The sequence below is a fragment of the Papilio xuthus genome, unplaced genomic scaffold (assembly GCF_000836235.2).
Source record: "Papilio xuthus unplaced genomic scaffold, Pxut_1.1 DF829673.1, whole genome shotgun sequence".
In the NCBI taxonomy this organism is placed as follows: Eukaryota; Metazoa; Arthropoda; class Insecta; order Lepidoptera; family Papilionidae; genus Papilio; species Papilio xuthus.
The window spans coordinates 102263-121610 of record NW_013528976.1 but is presented as its reverse complement, the minus strand read 5'-3'; the positions used below and the strand labels follow the sequence as shown (position 1 = coordinate 121610).

General features: G+C 32.5%; 3 protein-coding genes across 3 annotated transcripts; 1 reads left to right on the top strand and 2 right to left on the bottom strand.

Moving 5' to 3' along the window:
* Positions 1 to 3195: 3195 nt before the first annotated feature.
* LOC106114524 (protein MEMO1) lies at positions 3196 to 10722 on the bottom strand. The gene is made up of 9 exons (XM_013307774.1): positions 10550 to 10722; positions 6767 to 6848; positions 6584 to 6652; positions 6078 to 6190; positions 5623 to 5734; positions 5331 to 5396; positions 4527 to 4680; positions 4026 to 4130; positions 3196 to 3784 (listed from the first exon to the last, which is right to left on the bottom strand). The coding sequence occupies exons 1-9, from the start codon at positions 10596 to 10598 to the stop codon at positions 3647 to 3649; spliced, it is 888 nt and encodes a 295-aa protein (XP_013163228.1). The 5' UTR covers positions 10599 to 10722; the 3' UTR covers positions 3196 to 3646.
* On the bottom strand, positions 8089 to 9885 carry LOC106114533 (uncharacterized). Its single transcript, XM_013307785.1, has 2 exons — positions 9384 to 9885; positions 8089 to 8592 (listed from the first exon to the last, which is right to left on the bottom strand). Exons 1-2 carry the CDS (start codon positions 9779 to 9781, stop codon positions 8172 to 8174), a joined length of 819 nt encoding a protein of 272 aa, XP_013163239.1. The 5' UTR covers positions 9782 to 9885; the 3' UTR covers positions 8089 to 8171.
* Positions 10723 to 11011: 289 nt separating the features above from the next.
* On the top strand, positions 11012 to 19348 carry FeCH (ferrochelatase, mitochondrial). The gene is made up of 10 exons (XM_013307304.1): positions 11012 to 11222; positions 11952 to 12067; positions 13801 to 13966; positions 14729 to 14846; positions 15113 to 15214; positions 15850 to 16015; positions 16555 to 16710; positions 17530 to 17646; positions 18356 to 18483; positions 19194 to 19348. The coding sequence occupies exons 1-10, from the start codon at positions 11207 to 11209 to the stop codon at positions 19288 to 19290; spliced, it is 1182 nt and encodes a 393-aa protein (XP_013162758.1). The 5' UTR covers positions 11012 to 11206; the 3' UTR covers positions 19291 to 19348.

The window sequence follows — 19348 nt, the reverse complement described above, 5'->3', positions numbered from 1 at the left end:
GAATGTACGCTTGCACATATATTTCGATGTGACATCGTTGTGCACTTTGTAGTGAACAACTTAGACGGACGAGCATAGCAATGAATCTGTATCTCTGATAGTCAAATATTGTGATCTTATTTCGATATTCAATTGGTTAACTTTACATTCCGAACCGTTTTTAAAACATTCACGGCTGGGAACAACTGAAGGCCACGTTTTACAAATAACTATCATATGTAAACAGAGAAGACTGTTGCTATTTTTAGCAATCCATTACCTTCTATTTTAATTTTTTTATGTAAGGTAACACAATAATTTAAACAATACTTTCGTCTATCAATTACTGAAATGTTGTTTTTTTTTACACACTGGTTTTCTCTTTCCTTTTTTTTCCAGTTTATTTCCGTACTCACGGTTTTATCCTCGTCGCCAATGTATTTTGAATTCTGAATTTCTTTTGAATAGACTACTTCTGTTACCATTTTTCAAAATTTACTAAAAGTGTTCGTCGCGGATGACAGATATTAGGTAGATAAAACCAACATCAAATTTAAGTTTGCCATCATATATGCTAGTTTGGTCACGTGGCCTTACCGTTCGCCGCCGTTGGTACGTAAGGTCGGCGGTTCAAATTCCAAGCCACTATTTTTTTTTTATATTTAAACTTTTTAATTTTAATATCGAAGCACATGTAATTAAACTCTATCGCCGTAGTTATTAGATACTTTTTGATATTGCCTTGGACTAATGAGTTTGACCGTTAAAGTACTTTTCTATTTCAAACAAAAATGAAGGAGATAAAGCGATGCTATTGGCATGTAATTTGTTTATTACTCATGTTTGTTAAACTTGTACCTGTAAAAATAACACTTTTACTTTTACCTTTTACTGATACTGATTATATTTAAGAAACAAAGAAAAAAACTGAATGTCAATATCCAAACTACATCAAATTTTTGGTCGATTGCAATAAAAAAAATTGTCGAGCAAAATTTTGCATTAACAAATTTTTACTGGTTATGAAAAAATAACCCCGTGATTGATAAAATGATAAAAAAGTAGCCTGAGATTCGAACCGGTAAACTTACATATTACGGCAAACATACTAGAATACTGCGCCAAACTTGTATATATTGTGACAAGGCAAAATTTGATATTATTATAGTTATTACGTATGTGTCATATTCGGCGTGACAAACTTTTATATTTAAGCGTTATGACAGGAGAAGAAAAATATTGGGTTGCCCAGTAAGTTCGTGCCGCTTTATAAGGAAAATTGAAACCCTGTTCTCTTAAATTTTTGGAAACGTTTTTAAATTATATTGGTACGACTCTATACCTAAAACGTCTTTTATTTTTGGCTAAAATTTAAAAAAATAGTTTTTATCTCAACCAATGAAATGAAATTATTCACAATATAGAAATTTTTGTGACGTTTGATAATGGTGCAAATCCGAAAATGAATCCACTTCAGCTACAGTCTATTGTAAGCTTTATATCGAAAATCAGAACGAACTTTCCGGACAACCTATAATGTTAATACAAAGTGTCAAATGAATGTAACAGAAGTAGTTTATTCCAAATTGAATCACAGGTATAAAGAGATAGAGTTCAATTTTGTCAAATGTTACGATATTTTTGCACACCTTGATTGCTTCGTTACTTATGACGCTGTGGCTGCTACGATATTTATGGGCACCTTGCATGTACTCATATATTTGACGCTGTGTATGTACCGATGTATTTGAGCAGGGTGAATGTAATTATCAATTTGAACTTTTGTTGTACCGATATAATTGATTACTTTTGATGTACCTATATATTTGCATATCTTGTCTGTTACGATCTATATGACGCTGACTTTATGTAAAATTAAACAAAATAAAACAATGAAATATTTTAATATAACAAAATAATACTTAAAATTTCGTTTCAACAAATTTTTTAAGTGTAGGACTTCTGCCTACAATCAACATTTTTACTAAATAAGTTAATGGTCTATACAAAAATGTTGTTGCGGTACAAAAAAACACGAATATGTTGAATATAGTTTTGAGAATGCTGATTATTTGAGAATCTCGTTTGATATTTAGGAAATTAGTCTTACTTATAACAGTAGAAACACTTTTATTCTTCTTGAATTGTTGCACTTGTACGTTTTTGAAACATTTCGGTGGAGTATTATTATATGCATCCAAACAATACCATGATTTATATTTGTCCTTCAATTGATTCCTTTTGTTGATAATAGCATCTGTGCTCATGTCTATATAGTTTTTTATTTATTAATATATTAATTTAACTTTATTCCTCTTTTTATTTGTATACGAAAAATTTACTATCGTGTCTCATAATTGACAATGAGATTTGACATATTGCGTGACAGCTGACAGTGACATTTGTCTCTGGCTAGTTAATATTTTTAAAAACAATAAATACACCAAAAAGGCTATATACTCTTTGATTACAACTAAAGTTTGTTAAAAAGTAAAAAAAAACAACATTTTCTTTACAAAGGTTTTTAATACAAATGCAGCTTATTAAAATGCATAAACTTAAATATTTAAACTGTGCTGTTAGAAAATTATTTTTTTTTTCGTAAAAACAACGTAAATATATTTTTATGTTTTAATTATTGTTCTATTTGGTTTAAATAACATAACTTAAGAACTCCAATCGAATTTTACTGTTACTTACCTTACCTTTAATAGTTTTTATATCTTTTGATTAATATAGTTGCCGTATTTAAATCATATTTTCTTAAATATTTTTTTTTAACATAAGACTTAAAAATAAGAAAAAATGGAAGAATTTAAAAGTATTTTTTGTGACATTCACTAAATTAAAATTGTTTATAAATTGGGTTATTACTTATATTTTAAGTTTATAAAAAATCCCATATTGAGTTTAAAGTTTTAAAGCTAGCCGTAACATACAGGTTGTTCTTAAATTCAAATAAAATAAAATACATCTCTTAGTTAAATTATTATTATGTTTTGGTAATAATTTTTCAGATATATAAATAGATAGTGTTTACTACAAGTTTGACGTCTTTTTAGGAAACATTTAACTTTTACGACAAAAAAAAACCGAGGAAATTTACTCAAACAAAATAATCACATTTTTGCTCTGGATTACGCATAGATCTATACTTTTTTTTAATAAATCACAAATAAAAAAAAAGATAAGAAAGATTTTGTTCCATAAAAATCTTTACTACACTTCAAAATTAATACAAAAGATAACGAAGTCTTTGTCTTTTGAACCCATTTTATTAAATTCACAAAAAACAAGAATATTAGTTGCGTATTTTAGAATTCCCAGTGACCATAAGTCAAGCTAAATGATATCTCACTAGCGCCCCCATAACAAGGTCAAATGTCAAAAAATTACTTTCCAAATATGGCTGCTTAAGTTTACTTTATAAAAAGTTAAATATAGAGGCGTTTAAAATTGTCAGTTTCTTGTAACTTTAGTTAAGAACAGCCTTTTTATTGATATTTGGTTATTTATTTAAATTTTTAGGTTTAATATCTCATAGAATAGATGTTCGTTTCATGTTATTTTTAAGGTTATGTAGGTTTTTTTTTAATATTTTCTGTCAAAATAACTTACCGTATACAGGATGTTACATGTATAATATATATTTTTTTAATGTTTATATTTATTCAAACACAAGTGATGCGCTCGCGTATGACACGGAGGAGTCTTGATGGCTCATACATTGAGAAGATTGAGCGTATTTTAGAAATTTTAACGACATTTTTGATGAATTCGATTGACTTTGTAATTTTGATATGGCCTGTGAACAAAAAATATTATTAACTAGCTGTCGCCCGCGACTCCGTCCGCGTGGATATAAAAAAAATGCATGAATAAATAGTATCCTATGTCCGTCTCCATGCTCTAAGCTACCTCCTCAACAATTTTCAGACATATCGGTAAAGTCGTTCTTGAGTTATAAATAGTGTAACTAACACAACTTTCTTTTATATATATAGATATGAAAATATAAAGAATTGCAAGATATAAAAAAACATTACTTGAAGTAACACTCCAATGGGATGTCTACCACAAATCGTGTTCCCATACTTGTTGAGATAATCTGTGAAGGCGCGGGGATCCATCTTCTCTATTATGTTCATACCCTGTTGATATAGATTGAAGATATTTTAACGAAAACATCAAATAAATAGTTATATAAAGAAAAAAAACTTGAAAAGACCCGACTGACTCAGAGCCTCATCAAAGCAATCTATAACTTTATTTGCAACACTTTCTTATTTTACAATATACTCGAGAAAATCGAAAAAATCTCACACCCACAATATGTATTTTGTGCCAAAGTCATATAACGTAAAAACGTCGGATAAATGTACATATGTAACTCGAAAAAAATTAATACATGGCGAGATTCGAACCCAGGACCTGCAATTTACAAGTCAAATGCTTAACCTCAAAGCCACTTGAGTCAACTGGGCTATATATTGGTCTACCTAACTTACCCTTTGTCAGTCGGGTAAGAGACAGTAACCATATTTCACCTGTTTATCAAGCCATTCGATACTCTCGTAGATATGTCCCCTGGATGTATCTTTCCAGGTGTATCGGAAACGTGAGCCCCAATGACAGAAGTCAGATGATATCACAAACAAGTTCTGAGGATCCGCTAAATATGGGGCCAGGATTGACCCGTATCTAATGTATAGGAAAACAGTAAAAAAAATCTTAATCTTACTAATATTATAAATGCTGGTTTGAGATGTTAATTAGAAGGTATCTGTAAAACAGGTCATTGGATTTTGATTTTGCGTCCCGGAGGCCTATTTAGTCCTCTTTCCGTTCCCACCTTCTTCCTTATAAGGAAAGGATGGGAAGTGGAAGTGGACTTTCCGGATGAGAGCATCCATGCGAAGGGAAAATATTTTCTTTCTGTGCATCCTCTTCTTCGTCGATAAAGGTAGACAACGCATATGCAATTGCGTATGTCTATGAGCAAGTCGCTTCGCTATTTCAGCGATTGCAGGTGACCGCTCGCTCGTTTGCCACCTTATGATGTAAAAAAAAATGAAATTTGTCATAGATGTAGAACATAGTCTGGAAGAACACATAGACTACTTATTTTTTTTATTCCGCAGGTAGATTTTTAGCAAAACTTCAGACTACAATTGCCTATAATCTTACTAATATTATAAATAAGTTTAAATGAATAGTAGCTAAAATAATTAAATAGGTCTATATGCAATTTGACACTAAGATGTATCGTCTGGAATAACGCCTAGGGAAACTAGTCAGTTTATTTTATTATAAACGAAGTCGTATGCGATTGCTAGTATAGTAATACTCACTTGGCTTCTTTCTCTGGAGTTAAAGATCCAACTAAAATTGGTATAATAGTGAAACCGGTTTTATACCTTAAATATAAAAAAATACACTATTAGTTGTAATTAATAAACATACTGTGTAATAAGATTTTTTTTTTTACTTTTTTTACGATTAGATATTTTGTAACATCCTGTATCGTAGTGAACAGATTTTGACAAATGAGGTGTCATTCGATTCGTATTCTTACAGAGAGTGTCATAAAGGTATTTGTTAATATTATTTTGACGAATAGTTTACTTTTTGATAATAACTTACTCTTCCATAACCTTAGCGATGTAGGGTAGATGCATTTCTATAGAATGTTCATCTTCATCCGTCTGTACATCCATCCATTCAAACTGACGAGTTGCTTCCAGTTCCGAATATACTAAGTAAAAATTATTACCGATGTTACATGTTTTTTTTTTAGGAAAATTAGTTAATTTTTTACACTAACAGATGGCGCTGTTTTTAATTTTAATATGATTTTTTTTTAATTATACCAAGCAAGACATAAAACATGAAAATATAACATAAAATTAATACTAAAGTAGAATTTTTTATCATTCCTTTAATCTAGTATTAAAAACTTACAAAATAAAAAAAAAACGTTACAACTTACTAAGACAGATAGGGTAGGTGACATGAGTTCAAACTAGATTGCCTTGTGTCAAGATTATTTCTATACTAGTAAGTTAACAAAGTATCTTAATAACTTTACTATAACTTACTCTGTTTGTCTATTGTAAGATCGTAGAGGGGCGTCTGATATTTATCCAGAGAGGATAGAGCGCAGCCGCCCAACCTCACGTGATGCGAGGGGCCCAAAATGAAGATACGTTTACTGGAAATAAAAAAAAAACTGTATAAGCACACTGAGACTGTACTAATAATAAGTAGATTTCTTTTGTTCCAAGATTTCCTCGCAATCCATTTCTTCTTAGGCTTACCCTTACCGATGTATCCTGGATAAACGAGATACCTTTACAAGCTAGAGTCATTGTCAGGTCCCAACAAACAACCTCCATAAACAAGGAACTCTTTAGATAGAACCCTTAGGCTGTCGCTTAACCAGATACAATTATAAACTCCTTGTCTCGTGTGACTATTCTCTGTCAAGTGCCCATAAAGCAAGATACTGGTAAACCCTCTTCATTTTAAAAACAAAAAAGTTTGACCAAAAATGCACTTAAAATTAAAAAAAATAGTGATAATGAATATCAGTATTATAACTTACACTACAACCGGACTGACTTGTCTATACGCGTACGCTGCGCACGCGCCGCAGTAAGAGTAACCCGCGTGGCTGTAAGCATAAGTAAAATAATTTTTTACTCCAATAGATGGCGTTGTTCTAAATTAACATATTTTTCCTGTCAATAGATGGCGTTGTTACTAACTTTGAAAATTATTTACTTACGGTGCTATAATAGCTCTTGCTGGTCCATGTGTAAGATCAGCTTTGGACAACCAGAGGTCCAATTGCCTAGATAGCTCCGTACCTGAAAATGCTTTGATACTAAAAACTCGTGTAACATTTTTCTTAAAGCTAACTAGATAGAAATCTAGCAAATTTATTAAATTAAAATGTTGCAAATGCATTGCTTATATATCGGAGATGTACAGACAAATCTTACTAATATTATAAATGCAAGTTAGCTGTCGCCCGTGATACCCTTAGCGTGGATTTACAAAAGAACTTAATTAGTCTATGTGTTCTTCCAGACTATGTTCTACATCTATGACAAATTTAATTAAAATCCGTTGAGCCGAACTGGAGATATCTTATAACAAACATCTAAACATTTGCATTTATAATATTAGTAAGATTTATTTATTGTGTCCTGTTTTATCGTTAAAATATTTTTTTGGATTAACTTGTATCATCAAGTTAAGAGTTTTTTCTTGTTTAAATAGATGATAAAAACATGTCTGTTTGTAACGTCTTACATATAAAGGTAGATTATTTGGATATGTTTCTTATTTCTATTGAATATAACAAATAATTACACAGAAATTATTATCAAAGTAAGCAAAAGGTAAAATTTATAAAATAAATAAAATCAAACACATTTGTAAAGTTAACATTATATTTATCAAGAAAAAAAATCAAGAAATTATATTAAATTTACTTCAAATCAGCTACTGAAATTCTAGCCTAAAGAAAATCTAGTCATGTATGAATCTAGTCAGTACCTACACCATATATGTGAGTAAAGTCATGATTTTTAGTTTATTTTATAAAAGAGGGCAAACAAGCAATGGATAGCCTAAAATTATTTGATCCGACCCCCATGGAGATATGCGACACCAGAGGAACTGTAGATGTTTTTGAAGACCCCTAAGTCATAACTGCTTGGAAATGTTTTAAACTGGAATTTTAGTCTTGAAAACCTAAACTATTTAACAGTGGTAGGGCCCGCTTTAACATCTTTGTACGAATCGGTCCGGCTCGCCCGGTGAAATACCACGACCACACAGAAGACAGGCGTCAAGTGGAAGAAATTCCGCGTTTCGTCTGATGAGTGTGCGTCCCGGAGGCCTAATTTACTCCTCTTTCCCTTCCCACCCTTTTTCTTATAAGGAAAGGATGGGAAGTGGGAGTGGACTTTCCGGATGAGAGGATGCAAGGAAAGGGATGATAGTTTCTTTCTGTGCATCCTCTCCTCCGTTGATTAAAGGTAGGTAACGCATATGAAATTGCATATGTCTATGGGCAACGGTCACTTCGCTACTTCAGCGATTTCAGGTGGCCGCTCGCTCGTTTGCCACCTTATGATATAAAAAAAATATATATAAAAAACTTTAAATCCAATAATCGAATATCAATCATCACTATCTTCATTATCTAACAACTGGGCGATTCTTTCTGAAGCATCTTTTATCAAATTCTCGTTGAAATTAGGAAATTTTGTTTCAAACTGTAACCTCATACTTTCCAAATCAAATTTCTCTCGTTCCAAGTTATTCAAAGTACTTTGTGTCTTCTCATATTCTTTAAACTTATTTACATCTAAATTAGAATGTTTCTTTATCTCCGCTAATCCTTCAATTGCATCCGTAACAGCGTCCAATAATTGTTTATGTCCAGTTTCCTTGTCGTAACCGAAATCGACATTTTTCGTTTCCAATTTATCAAGTAATGTTTGTTCTGTACTCGCTAAGTTTTGTAATAATTCTTCGGCATTCGATTTCTGAGACATTTCATGGAACTGCGTGTAATCATTTGATTTTAAATCTGATAATCTGCAAAAATTAAATTAAATAAATCTGAATGTAAGACTATTCACATAAATTAGATACAAATTAATAATACTATTTGTTAATTAAAAAGCCAAAAAAATCCAACAGACTATACTAACATATATAAAAACGGCTAAACACTCACATATATTCATCCGGTAGCGGCACAGACTAGTTTCGAGCCCATCAAGGACCCTTCATCATGAGTGGGACTGGTATTATTTCGCGGACGCCGCCTGTTGCTCACTCACAGTGAAACTCCAAACTAGTTGGTGCCGCCAACAGGCGAATATATGTGAGTGTTTAGCCTAGTTTATGTCTCACGAAAGTTTGAATAATTAAATACCAACAGACTATACTGTTTTGAATTTGGATTCATATCTCACAAAACAAAATCAGGTTAGTTTAGCCTCAAGGATGTTCACAATAGGACTAACAAACATGAAAATAAATATATTCTTGAGTCAGGTAAAAGTAGCTAACATTTACAATACAGTCAAATCTGGATAAGCGAGAGTCCAAGAAAACACAATAATTTACCTTCCCACAGAGGTTACCAGGTAAATCTCACTTCTCGCTTATGGAGGTTCTCCACCGGAACTGGATAATGACTCACCTATATAGGTTTCTTGCTTACCAAGTCTCAACTGTATTTGCTTACAAAGTTAAGCTAATCAATTAAAGAACTTCACTGCTATGGTAATTATATTTTTCCACCGCAAGCAGAGAAAACTATATGTTTTAAGACAAGTGTCTCTGCAATTGATTTCTTTGGTTATAAATAATATACAAACCTTTGTTGTTCAACAATAAATGATATTTCCTTTAATCTTCTGCTTGTTTTATCTAATTGTTCCGTTGTTTTGTTAAATCGTTCAGCCAATTGACACATTTGAACATCCACTTCAGTTTCTTCTCGTTCAAATTTATCACGCACTAAACATTCTTCTAACATTGTACGCATGAATTTGCCGTAAGCTATTTGACGATATTGTTCTTCGAAATCTTGTAAATCATCAGCCTTGCAAATAGTAACATCAGCCGGGTTTAATTTGGTACATAACGTTGTGTTAAGTTTTGGTACAATTTTCTTTTTAGACGTAGTAATAGTTTTACGCACGGATGACGGTACTTGCGTTGTTTTAACAGGCTTTGATATAGGTAAAGCGAATGTTTTACGTTTATCCGACATTATTAAATTATTTCAACAAAATTATACGTATTTCGAATGTAGAAAATGTTAACAAAGATCCGTTGATTGACAACTGTTTGAAACGCTGTCATGGCGACGATCGTTTGCGTTCGGAAATCAATATTCTTTCACGATATTTGAAAATAACAAAAAAATATGAAAAAATACTTTCCGCATGATCATGAATTTTTAATTTAATGCTACAATAAGAGATAATACTTAATAAAGAGTAATTATTTAACTCAAAAAAAATAAAAATCACGCGCACTTTTGCTGTCAAGAACATCGTTTCCGAACGAACGTAACCTTTATATTTATAAAAAAAACGTAAGAAAAAAAATTAAAAACAATTTGATTTACAACAAATAATTATGAATTACACCTTTAGAACAACAAAATTCAATGTAATTGTTTGTAATTTACAAGCGAAATAAAAATAAACCCAACAAAGGGATCAAATATAAATACGTGAACAAAAATGTTTATCGTTTATATTACCAGGCACAGGTAGAATCAACAAACCGTATAAGTTTATTTTAATGCAATCGCATAAATTAAAATCACAGTTAGCAGGTATTTTACAAAAGACCTTTTAGAAAGGTCATTAACCTTTTAACATTGTCATCTTTATATGTAGACAAAGGTTTATAATTTTGAAAAGATTAATAAGCTATTAAAATTGCTTCGTATATCGAAGTTGCATTACTATTTAATAGGGAAATTATATATTTATTATAAAGGTAAAAAATAATGAAGTTGTAAATATACCATTCTCGGTGTACCAGCTACCAGCATGAGATGCATTGCGACACGACATTGTATTAAATCACTTATAGTTATTCAAGCTCCAATCAAATAGAAAAATAACATTCAAGAAATACTTTTAACAATAAAATACTTTTTAATGCAGCTTTGATTTGACGTTCACTTTTATGTATCAAAAACGCAACATATGTTAACACTTTACAGAGTATCCAATAACATCCAATCGAGCATTGTAAAAGGATAAAATAAAATTCTTTTCTCCGTTTTAAGTAACACCATACACTTTAATTAAGAATTTTAATCAGGAAATAGTTTTTTCAATAATTAATTCTTAAAGAACAATTTTAACTTTTCCAAAAACGATTATAATTTGTGTGTTTTTTAATTTTAATCTATGGTATGAAGTCACTTATTTGACATTCCTCGGATAATCTGTGAAACTTCTAAAAAAAAATATAAAAACAATTCAATTTTGTGCTGATTTGTAACATATTTAAGCATTCGATTTTTATTTAATTTGTTAAAGACGTATTAAGAGTATTGTGGTTTAAAGTATAAAATTATATTGTTAGCAATAGGGATTTTCAGATATTTATAATAAGTAATCTTACTGTGAATATTTTACAAAATTTCGTAATATTTGATTAAAATTGGTGGAAAATGTTGGTCTCATTATGTAAGTGTTAATTATTTTTAAATACCTATCATTTATTGCAGTATTATTGTCTAATATGTGACCTAGTTTTATTTCAACGTTTTTAATTCTTCATCATAAAGTTGCCCTTTTTTACGAAACCGGCACAACATGTACCGCTCTTCTATACCTATCGCGCGTCATTTGATTTCACTCTCTCCCATAATTTCTTCGTTCTTCTACCACCTTTGTAGCTATCAATTTTTTTCTATTAAAAATATCCAGCAAACTTAAACCGCAGAAACTTTTATACAATGACTATTATAAAATGTGATTATTCATTGTTATTCATCAAAATACACTTTATGTATTTTTATTATCTATTATATAGATAACAACATCAGTATCATATCCCATATCAGTAACCCAGAGGGGTAGGCAGAGTCTATAGACCTCCGTTTATTTTATAACTAACAGTCGCCAGCGACAACGTCGGCGCGGAATTGAAAAAAATCTTAATTCGCCTATGTATTTTCTAGACTATGTTCTATGCCAAATTTCAGAGAGATCCATGTAGCTGTTCTGGAGATACCTTCAAACAAACATACATCCAAATATTTGCATTTATAATATTAGTATGATAGTAATGTAAAGTAATTTTAAATATTGTAAAAGAAATTTTCAAATCGGTTCAGTACTTTTGGGGCCTATTCAATGCAAAGAATCAAAATAACCTTATCATATTGTATAGAAAAACAATTTTAATTCCAGGTCGGAGGAACTCAATAGTGATGCGTCTATCAGCCGCACTACACACGGAAACCGCACAGAAACCTAAAACTGCTATAGTTATGTTGAATATGGGTGGACCTCAAACTGTAGACGAGGTAAGTACTCGGGGGATGGTATGCAACATCATCAGCTCACTGTACATCCCCCGCTGAGGTACTCGGAGCCTGCCCTAAGTCAGGCGTAATGCATATTGAAGGAAAATACGCACTTTTAATAAGAAAAAGATCAATTTTGATAAGAAAAAGATTATTTTTGAAATTTAAGGTCAAAAATCTATTGCATTTGATATACTTTTATTTATATGAAACTAGCTGTCTCCAGCGCATCCATACGATATTTAAAAAAACTTAATTAGTAGCCTGTGTTCTATATGTATGTCAAATTTCATTAAAATCTGTTGAGCTGTTCTGGAGATACCTTCTAACATTCATCCAAACAGTTGCATTTATAATATAAAATAGTGATATTATTATTTCCGTACAACTTCTCACATGACCTAAACGGATGCTTGATGCTAAGGTTAAAACCTGTATATCTAGAAAGGTTATCTAAGTGTACTAACCTAATTTTTTTTAAAGATATCTTCTTTATATATATAATTCTTCTGTGTGTGTGTATGTCACTGAACTTCTCTCAAACGACTGGACCGATTTTGATGAAATTTTTTGTGTGTGTTCAAGGGGATCTGGGAATGGTTTAGTTTCACAATTTTGTCCGCTGGTCAATGTTTTTTTTAATTAATTTTTAATTTATTAGTAGTTGTTGATTTTGGAATGTTTTACATTGGATCCGACAGACGGCGCTACCATCGCAGTGTCAAATTGTCAGACAACGTCTGTCTGTCCGCTAGTCTTTATATATAATTCTTCTGTGCGTGTGTATGTCACTGAACTTCTCTCAAACGACTGGACCGATTTTGATAAAAATTTTTGTGTGTGTTCAAGGGGATCTGGGAATGGTTTAGATTCACAATTTTCATCAAATATTAACTTCATATTAATTTATTCAAATTAAAGACGTGTAGACAGGACGAACAGAACGTCTGTCGGGTCCGCTAGTTTTAGTATAAAAATCATAACATGTTATTCAAAAGACAATGTATGGAATTGAAAATAATAAAACATTGTAATAAAATCATACAAGGTCACTAAGGTCTTCTGGAATAAAAGAAAGTATCCTATAACATTCTCGTGTACGTCAGCTACCTTCCAGTCAAAGTCATGTCAAAATCTGTCCACATGTTTCCGAGATAACACTGAACATACATAGCCTTGCGGACAGATAAAGCATTTAAAAATTGGTTATTCATTTATCAGCAATACAAATACATAATGTGTATAAAATTTAAGACTCTAATTTTATTTGTATAGATTTGTATGTTAATTTCACAATTAGTTGTCGTACCCGGTTCCGTCTGCTCAAAATTTAAAACCCTTGTAGTGTAGATGTTCTACATCTGTGCCAAATATCATCAAGATCTGTTGAGCCGATCCGGAGATAAATTCTAACAAACATCCATCTAAACTTTTGATCTTATGTTATTAAAAATGTAAAAGTTTAAATGGATATCTCCGGAACGGCTGAATTAGATGAAATTTGGGATATATGTAGAACATAGTCTGGAAAAACATATATATTTTTTAACTCCGCCCGGACGTAGTCGCGGGCGACTGCTAGTATTTAATAACTGCTAGTACTGACAAATGACACAAATAAATTTCATAGTCAAATATACATACATGGTCAAATTTCGTTACATGAGAGAGAAGAAAGATATAAAACAATCTAAGAAAGAAAGAGAGGTATATATTTGTTGTTTTACTTTCAGGTGGGCGCTTATTTACATCGTATTATGACTGATCGTGATATGATCCAGTTACCCGTTCAGAGCAGATTAGGACCCTGGATAGCAAGTAGACGGACTGATGAAGTAAAGAAGAAATATATGGAAATTGGTGGAGGTTCACCTATATTGAAGTGGACTAATTTACAAGGTACATACTAACAGTGGGTTTCTGACTTCACAAACTCCATTTGATAGCGGTGAGAATATGTCTTATACAGATTTTTTGGTATTAGAAACCCATGGTAACTGAAATTGTAACGGCCAGTGTATTTAACAACTTTAAGTGAAATTAAAACCTCCGCAGCATAAGTTTCAGTCTGTTAAAATGAACACTAACTGTGGGTTTCTAATACCAAAAACTGTGTTCTTCTGACACCAAAAGCAGTTCTGGAGATACCTTTAAACATCTATCTAAGCTGACGCCCGCGTTTGAAAAAAGGCTTAATTAGTAGTATATGTGTTCTTCCAGACTATGATCTACATCTATGCCAAATTTCATCAAGATCCATGTAGACGTTCTGGAGATACCTCCATCCATCCACCCATCCAACTAAACCATATAATATTAGTAAGATAAGAAATAAGATGAAGAGCGTCAGTTGCTCAGGGGTCAAGCACTTGACTTGCAATCTGCGGGTCCTGTGTTCGAATCACGCCATATACCAATGAGTTTTTCGATTTCCGATTTACATATGTACATTTATACGACGTTCTTACGGTGAAGGAAAACATCGTGATGCTGCACATATCTGAGAAGAAATTCAAAGATATGTGTGAAGTCAACCAACCCGCACTTGGCCAGCGTAGTTGACTGTGGCCTAATCACCCTAACTTGAGCTCCTCGGTGGGGACGTATAGTGAGCTGATGATGATGAAGAAATAAGATTGATTTTAAAATAAATTATTCCAGGTAGCATGTTAACAAAAGCTCTAGACCAAATGCTTCCTGAATCAGCACCTCATAAACATTACGTCGCGTTTAGATATGTGCCACCCTTCACCGATGAGACATTTGAGCAATTGGAGAAGTAAGTTTTACAATTGGAGTACTAAACTTTACAGTTAGTTAATTTTTAAAAATGGAGATGTAAAATTCGAAATTGGAAAAGTATGTTTTACAATCGGAGATGTAAATTGTAAAATTAGAAAAATCATTTAACAGTTCTTGGAATATGCATTATTATAAGGGAGGGTTTTTTCCATCGATGGTGTTGTAAAATGATTAGTTTTTCATATACAAGAACTGAGTTTTTTGTTTTTTTTTTGGTTATTTACTAAAAAATCACTTTTATAGGGACGGTATTGAGAGGGCAGTGATATTTTCTCAATATCCTCAATACAGTTGTGCTACTACTGGCTCCAGTTTGAATGCTATTGCTGACTTTTATAGGAAAAGGTAAGTTTACTAATTAGTCCCCTCCCCTTCCCACATCTTTTGTTATAAGGTTAAGATGGATAAAGTAGATTTAGTATAGGACATATCCTCTTTCTAAGTATCTCCTCTGTCGATTTCTAACTTTTAAATTATATAATTTGGTTTTGTTACATCAATCTATATCAAATACTAGCTGTCGCCCGCGACTCCGTCCCCGTGGATATATAAAAAAACTTAATATATAGATAAGTTAAATAAAAAGCAACGCTTCAAGATATAAATTCGAAAAAAAAAATGAATAAATAGTATCCTATGTCCGTCTCCTGGCTCTAAGCTACCTCCTCAACAATTTTCAGGCATATCGGTACATCCGTTCTTGAGTTATAAATAGTGTAACTAACACCACTTTCTTTTATATATATAGATTTATCGATTAAAAACGTTTGTTGCTAATTTGTTAATATTTTACAATTTGTCTAGTAAGTTTATAAATTGTTGTATTCAGTCAAATGTCATACATCATCTCATTGTTCTTGTCCCAGGTTTCACACTTAATCATGTCACCCTTTCATTTCACCTCCTCCTAAGCCCTCCTCTACCTTATCCCCCTATTTATTACGTACTCTTATACCAAGAAAGGATAAATTTATTTCCAGACAAATACCACAAAATATAAAATTCAGTATGATTGAACGTTGGCCGACACATCCTTTATTAGCTAAAGTATTTACTGAAAGAATTAAAGAGAAATTAGAAAAATTCGATTCCAGTTTAAGGAATGATGTATTAATTATGTTTACAGCACATAGTTTACCTTTAAAAGTAAGTATATAAAAGAAAATTACGTCATTTATATAAAAAAAAAAAACTTTTGACAATATGACTACAATTGACTATTCAAAATAAAAATAAATAAAGATTTTGTCTTTACACAAATTGCATAATATTTATACATTACGCGGTATTTATAAACGTAGCCTATGTGTTCATCCAGACTATGTTCTATATCTATGACAAATTTTATCTAGATCTATGCAGTCGTTCTGTAAATACAATCTAACAAACATCCAAACATTCGCATTTATAATATTACTAGCTGTCCCCTGCGACTTCGTTGCGCGGTATTAAAAAAAATGTTAGTCTATGTGTTCATCCAGACTATGTTCTATATTTAGGACAAATTTCATCAAGATCCATGCAGCTGTTCTGGAGATATCTTCTAACATACATCCAAACTTTTTATAATAAAACTACGCTTTGTCATTAGTGGTCAAATATGGTCAAAGTTAGTCAATTATAGTCAATATTGGTAAACTATAGTAATTATTGACTACTGATTAAATATCATATTTAAATCCAAGGCGGTATCCCGTGGTGATACCTACCCTCACGAAGTGGCAGCAACTGTAGCTGCTACAATGAATGAGTTGAAACTACCCAATCCTCATCGTCTCGTGTGGCAATCGAAAGTTGGACCGTTGCCATGGTTACAGCCGTACACAGATGATGCTATCAAGGTAAGACTGGTGAGAGTAGTGACAGCATGTCGCAGCAGGTCTGCTCTGGCATAATACCACGACCACATGGAAGACAAGCCTCAAATTGAAGTCATTCCAATAGTCTGATGCAGGGGTGTCGGATATTTAAGTCCTCTTTCCCTTCACAATCTTTTCTTATAAGGTACGGATTGGAAGATTAAGTTTGACAGAGGAAAGGACGCATAGGAAGAGGAAATCTTTCTATCCTTCCCCTCTTCTGCTTAAAGAATGCAATGCATTTGTAAGGTTGTCAATGGGCTGTGGTCGCTTCGCTATTCCGGAGAATTAAACTTGTCGCTTGTTCGTTTGCCTCCTTATAATTGAAAAAAAACTTTCTTTTCCAACCCTTTTGAATCTTAGGAAATCAAGACATGGGAGGGGATGTTTTAGAAGTGGAAATTTCCTCTTACCGTGTGCCCTCTCAGTCTATTAACTTATAGCAGATGAGTCTGTGCTGCTTTAGAGAAATCATATGATTGTTTGTAACGTTCTATCTAAGGGTCTTGATAGACAGACGGACAACATAGTGACCCTTTAAGGGTTTTTATATAATATATAGGATGTCCCAAAAGGTTACGTACATAGGAAGGGGGATGATAGGGGTGGATTAACAAAGATTTTAAAGAAAATTAAAATTGCCCCAGAAGGTGTAAAATTTTTAAGTTTTTAAAAAACGCCATTTTTTTTAATACCCAGAGGAGAATTTTTCTGGTGACCCTTGTGACCACCCCTTTCATCCCCCTTCCTATGTACGTAACCTTTTGGGACACCCTGTATATAAGTAAAATTATTTTTCAGGCGTATTCTAAACAAGGAAGGAAGCATTTAATTTTAGTGCCAATTGCATTTGTCAATGAACATATAGAGACATTGCATGAATTGGATATTGAATATTGCGAGGAACTTGCTCATGAGGTGAGTTTGTATACAAGTTACTACTACTTTTACCACGACCACACAAAAGACAGGCGTCAAGTGGAAGTAATTCCGCGTTTCGTCTGATGAGTGTGCGTCCCGGAGGCCTAATTTAGTCCTCTTTCCCTTCGCACCCTTATTCTTATAAGGAAAGGATGGGAAGTAGAAATGGACATTCCGGATGAGAGGATGCATGGAAAGGGAAAATATTATCTTTCTGTGCATCCTCTCCTCCGTCGATTAAAAGTAGGCAACGCATATGCAATTGCGTATGTCTATGGGCAACGGTCACTTCGCTATTTCAGCGATATCAGATGGCCGCTCGCTCGTTTGCCACTTTTTATATAAAAAAAAAGTTGTCGCCCGCGAATCCCTACACGCGGAATTAAAAAACTTAGTAGCCTATATGTTCTTCCAGACTGTCCTACATCTGTGACAAATTTCAGCGAGATCCATGCAGCTGTTCTGAAGATCATTCTAACATACATCTAAACATTCGCATTTATAATATTAGTAAGATTTAGATTAATCTTAATTAATAATGCGAATGTTTAGATGTATGTTAGAATGATCTTCAGAACAGCTGCATGGATTTCGTAGAAATTTGTCACAGATGTAGAATAGTCTGGAAGAAAACAGCCTACTAAAATATTTTCATGCGAAACACACTTTCATAAGTCTATCTGGTAATAAAAGTATTTTCTTTCAGGCTGGTGTAATACAGATAGAAAGAGCATCAGCACCAAATGACCATCCAATATTCATTGCTGCTCTTGCGGATGTGGTCGCCAAGCATCTTACCAATGGTCCCAGGGTGTCGAAACAGTTCTTATCCAGGTATTTACTATGATTGACTATCATCAGGTCACTATACTCCACTGAGGGTCTCATCTACCCTAAGTGAGACTATGTGATAGTGAAGGCTGGTCCAGTGCAAGACTTCACACATTTGACTTTCTCAGATATGTGCAGCATCACGATGTTTTCCTTCACAGTAACAACATACGATAAATGTACATATGTAAAAATACATTGCTACATGACGGGATTTGACAGGACTTACAAGTCAACTGCTTAACCACTGAGCCACTGACGCTCTGGTGACTATGTTTGACTGTGATTGACTATGACTGACTATATAATTACTTATTGGGTTTGACTATGACTGAGTCATTGGTTAACTTTGACTACAATTGACCAAGTTTGACTATAATTTACTATTAATGACCATAAGTAATGATGAATCTTTATATCTTTATTTGACTGTAAAAATATCTTACTAATATAAATGCGAATGTTTAGATGTATGTTAGAAGATATCTCCAGAACAGCTGCATAGATCTTGATGAGATTTGACATATATGTAGAATATAGTCTGGAAGAACACATAGACTATTAAGTTTTTTTTTTATTTTGCGCTGACGACAGATAGTTGCAAAATGAATCCATAGACAAAATATAACTTTTTTTTATTTAGTGTCATGTGTCATAATTTCTCATTTCTATTGAATTCGATTATTTAATCAGATGTCAATAATTTATTTCAGATGCCCGCATTGTGTCAGTGAAAGATGTAAATCGTCTAAAGAATTCTTTAGGAAATTATGTTCGCAAAGTTCATTAAAAGATCAAACTTATGCTTGAAATTTTAATAAGAATCATATTCATTGTAAAAAAATAAATATATAAAAATTAAATATTT

Coding starts and splice junctions, on each gene's coding strand:
- LOC106114533 (XM_013307785.1), bottom strand. CDS start 9,781: ATGTCGGATAAACGTAAAACATTCGCTTTACCTATATCAAAGCCTGTT. Junction 8,593..9,383: donor TTTATTGTTGAACAACAAAG/GTTTGTATATTA, acceptor TAATTTTTGCAG/ATTATCAGATTTAAAATCAA.
- FeCH (XM_013307304.1), top strand. Junction 13,967..14,728: donor GAAGTGGACTAATTTACAAG/GTACATACTAAC, acceptor AAATTATTCCAG/GTAGCATGTTAACAAAAGCT. Junction 14,847..15,112: donor ACATTTGAGCAATTGGAGAA/GTAAGTTTTACA, acceptor TCACTTTTATAG/GGACGGTATTGAGAGGGCAG.
- LOC106114524 (XM_013307774.1), bottom strand. CDS start 10,598: ATGTCGTGTCGCAATGCATCTCATGCTGGTAGCTGGTACACCGAGAAT. Junction 6,191..6,583: donor CAAGTCAGTCCGGTTGTAGT/GTAAGTTATAAT, acceptor TTTTATTTCCAG/TAAACGTATCTTCATTTTGG. Junction 3,785..4,025: donor CCATTGGAGTGTTACTTCAA/GTAATGTTTTTT, acceptor TTTTGTTCACAG/GCCATATCAAAATTACAAAG.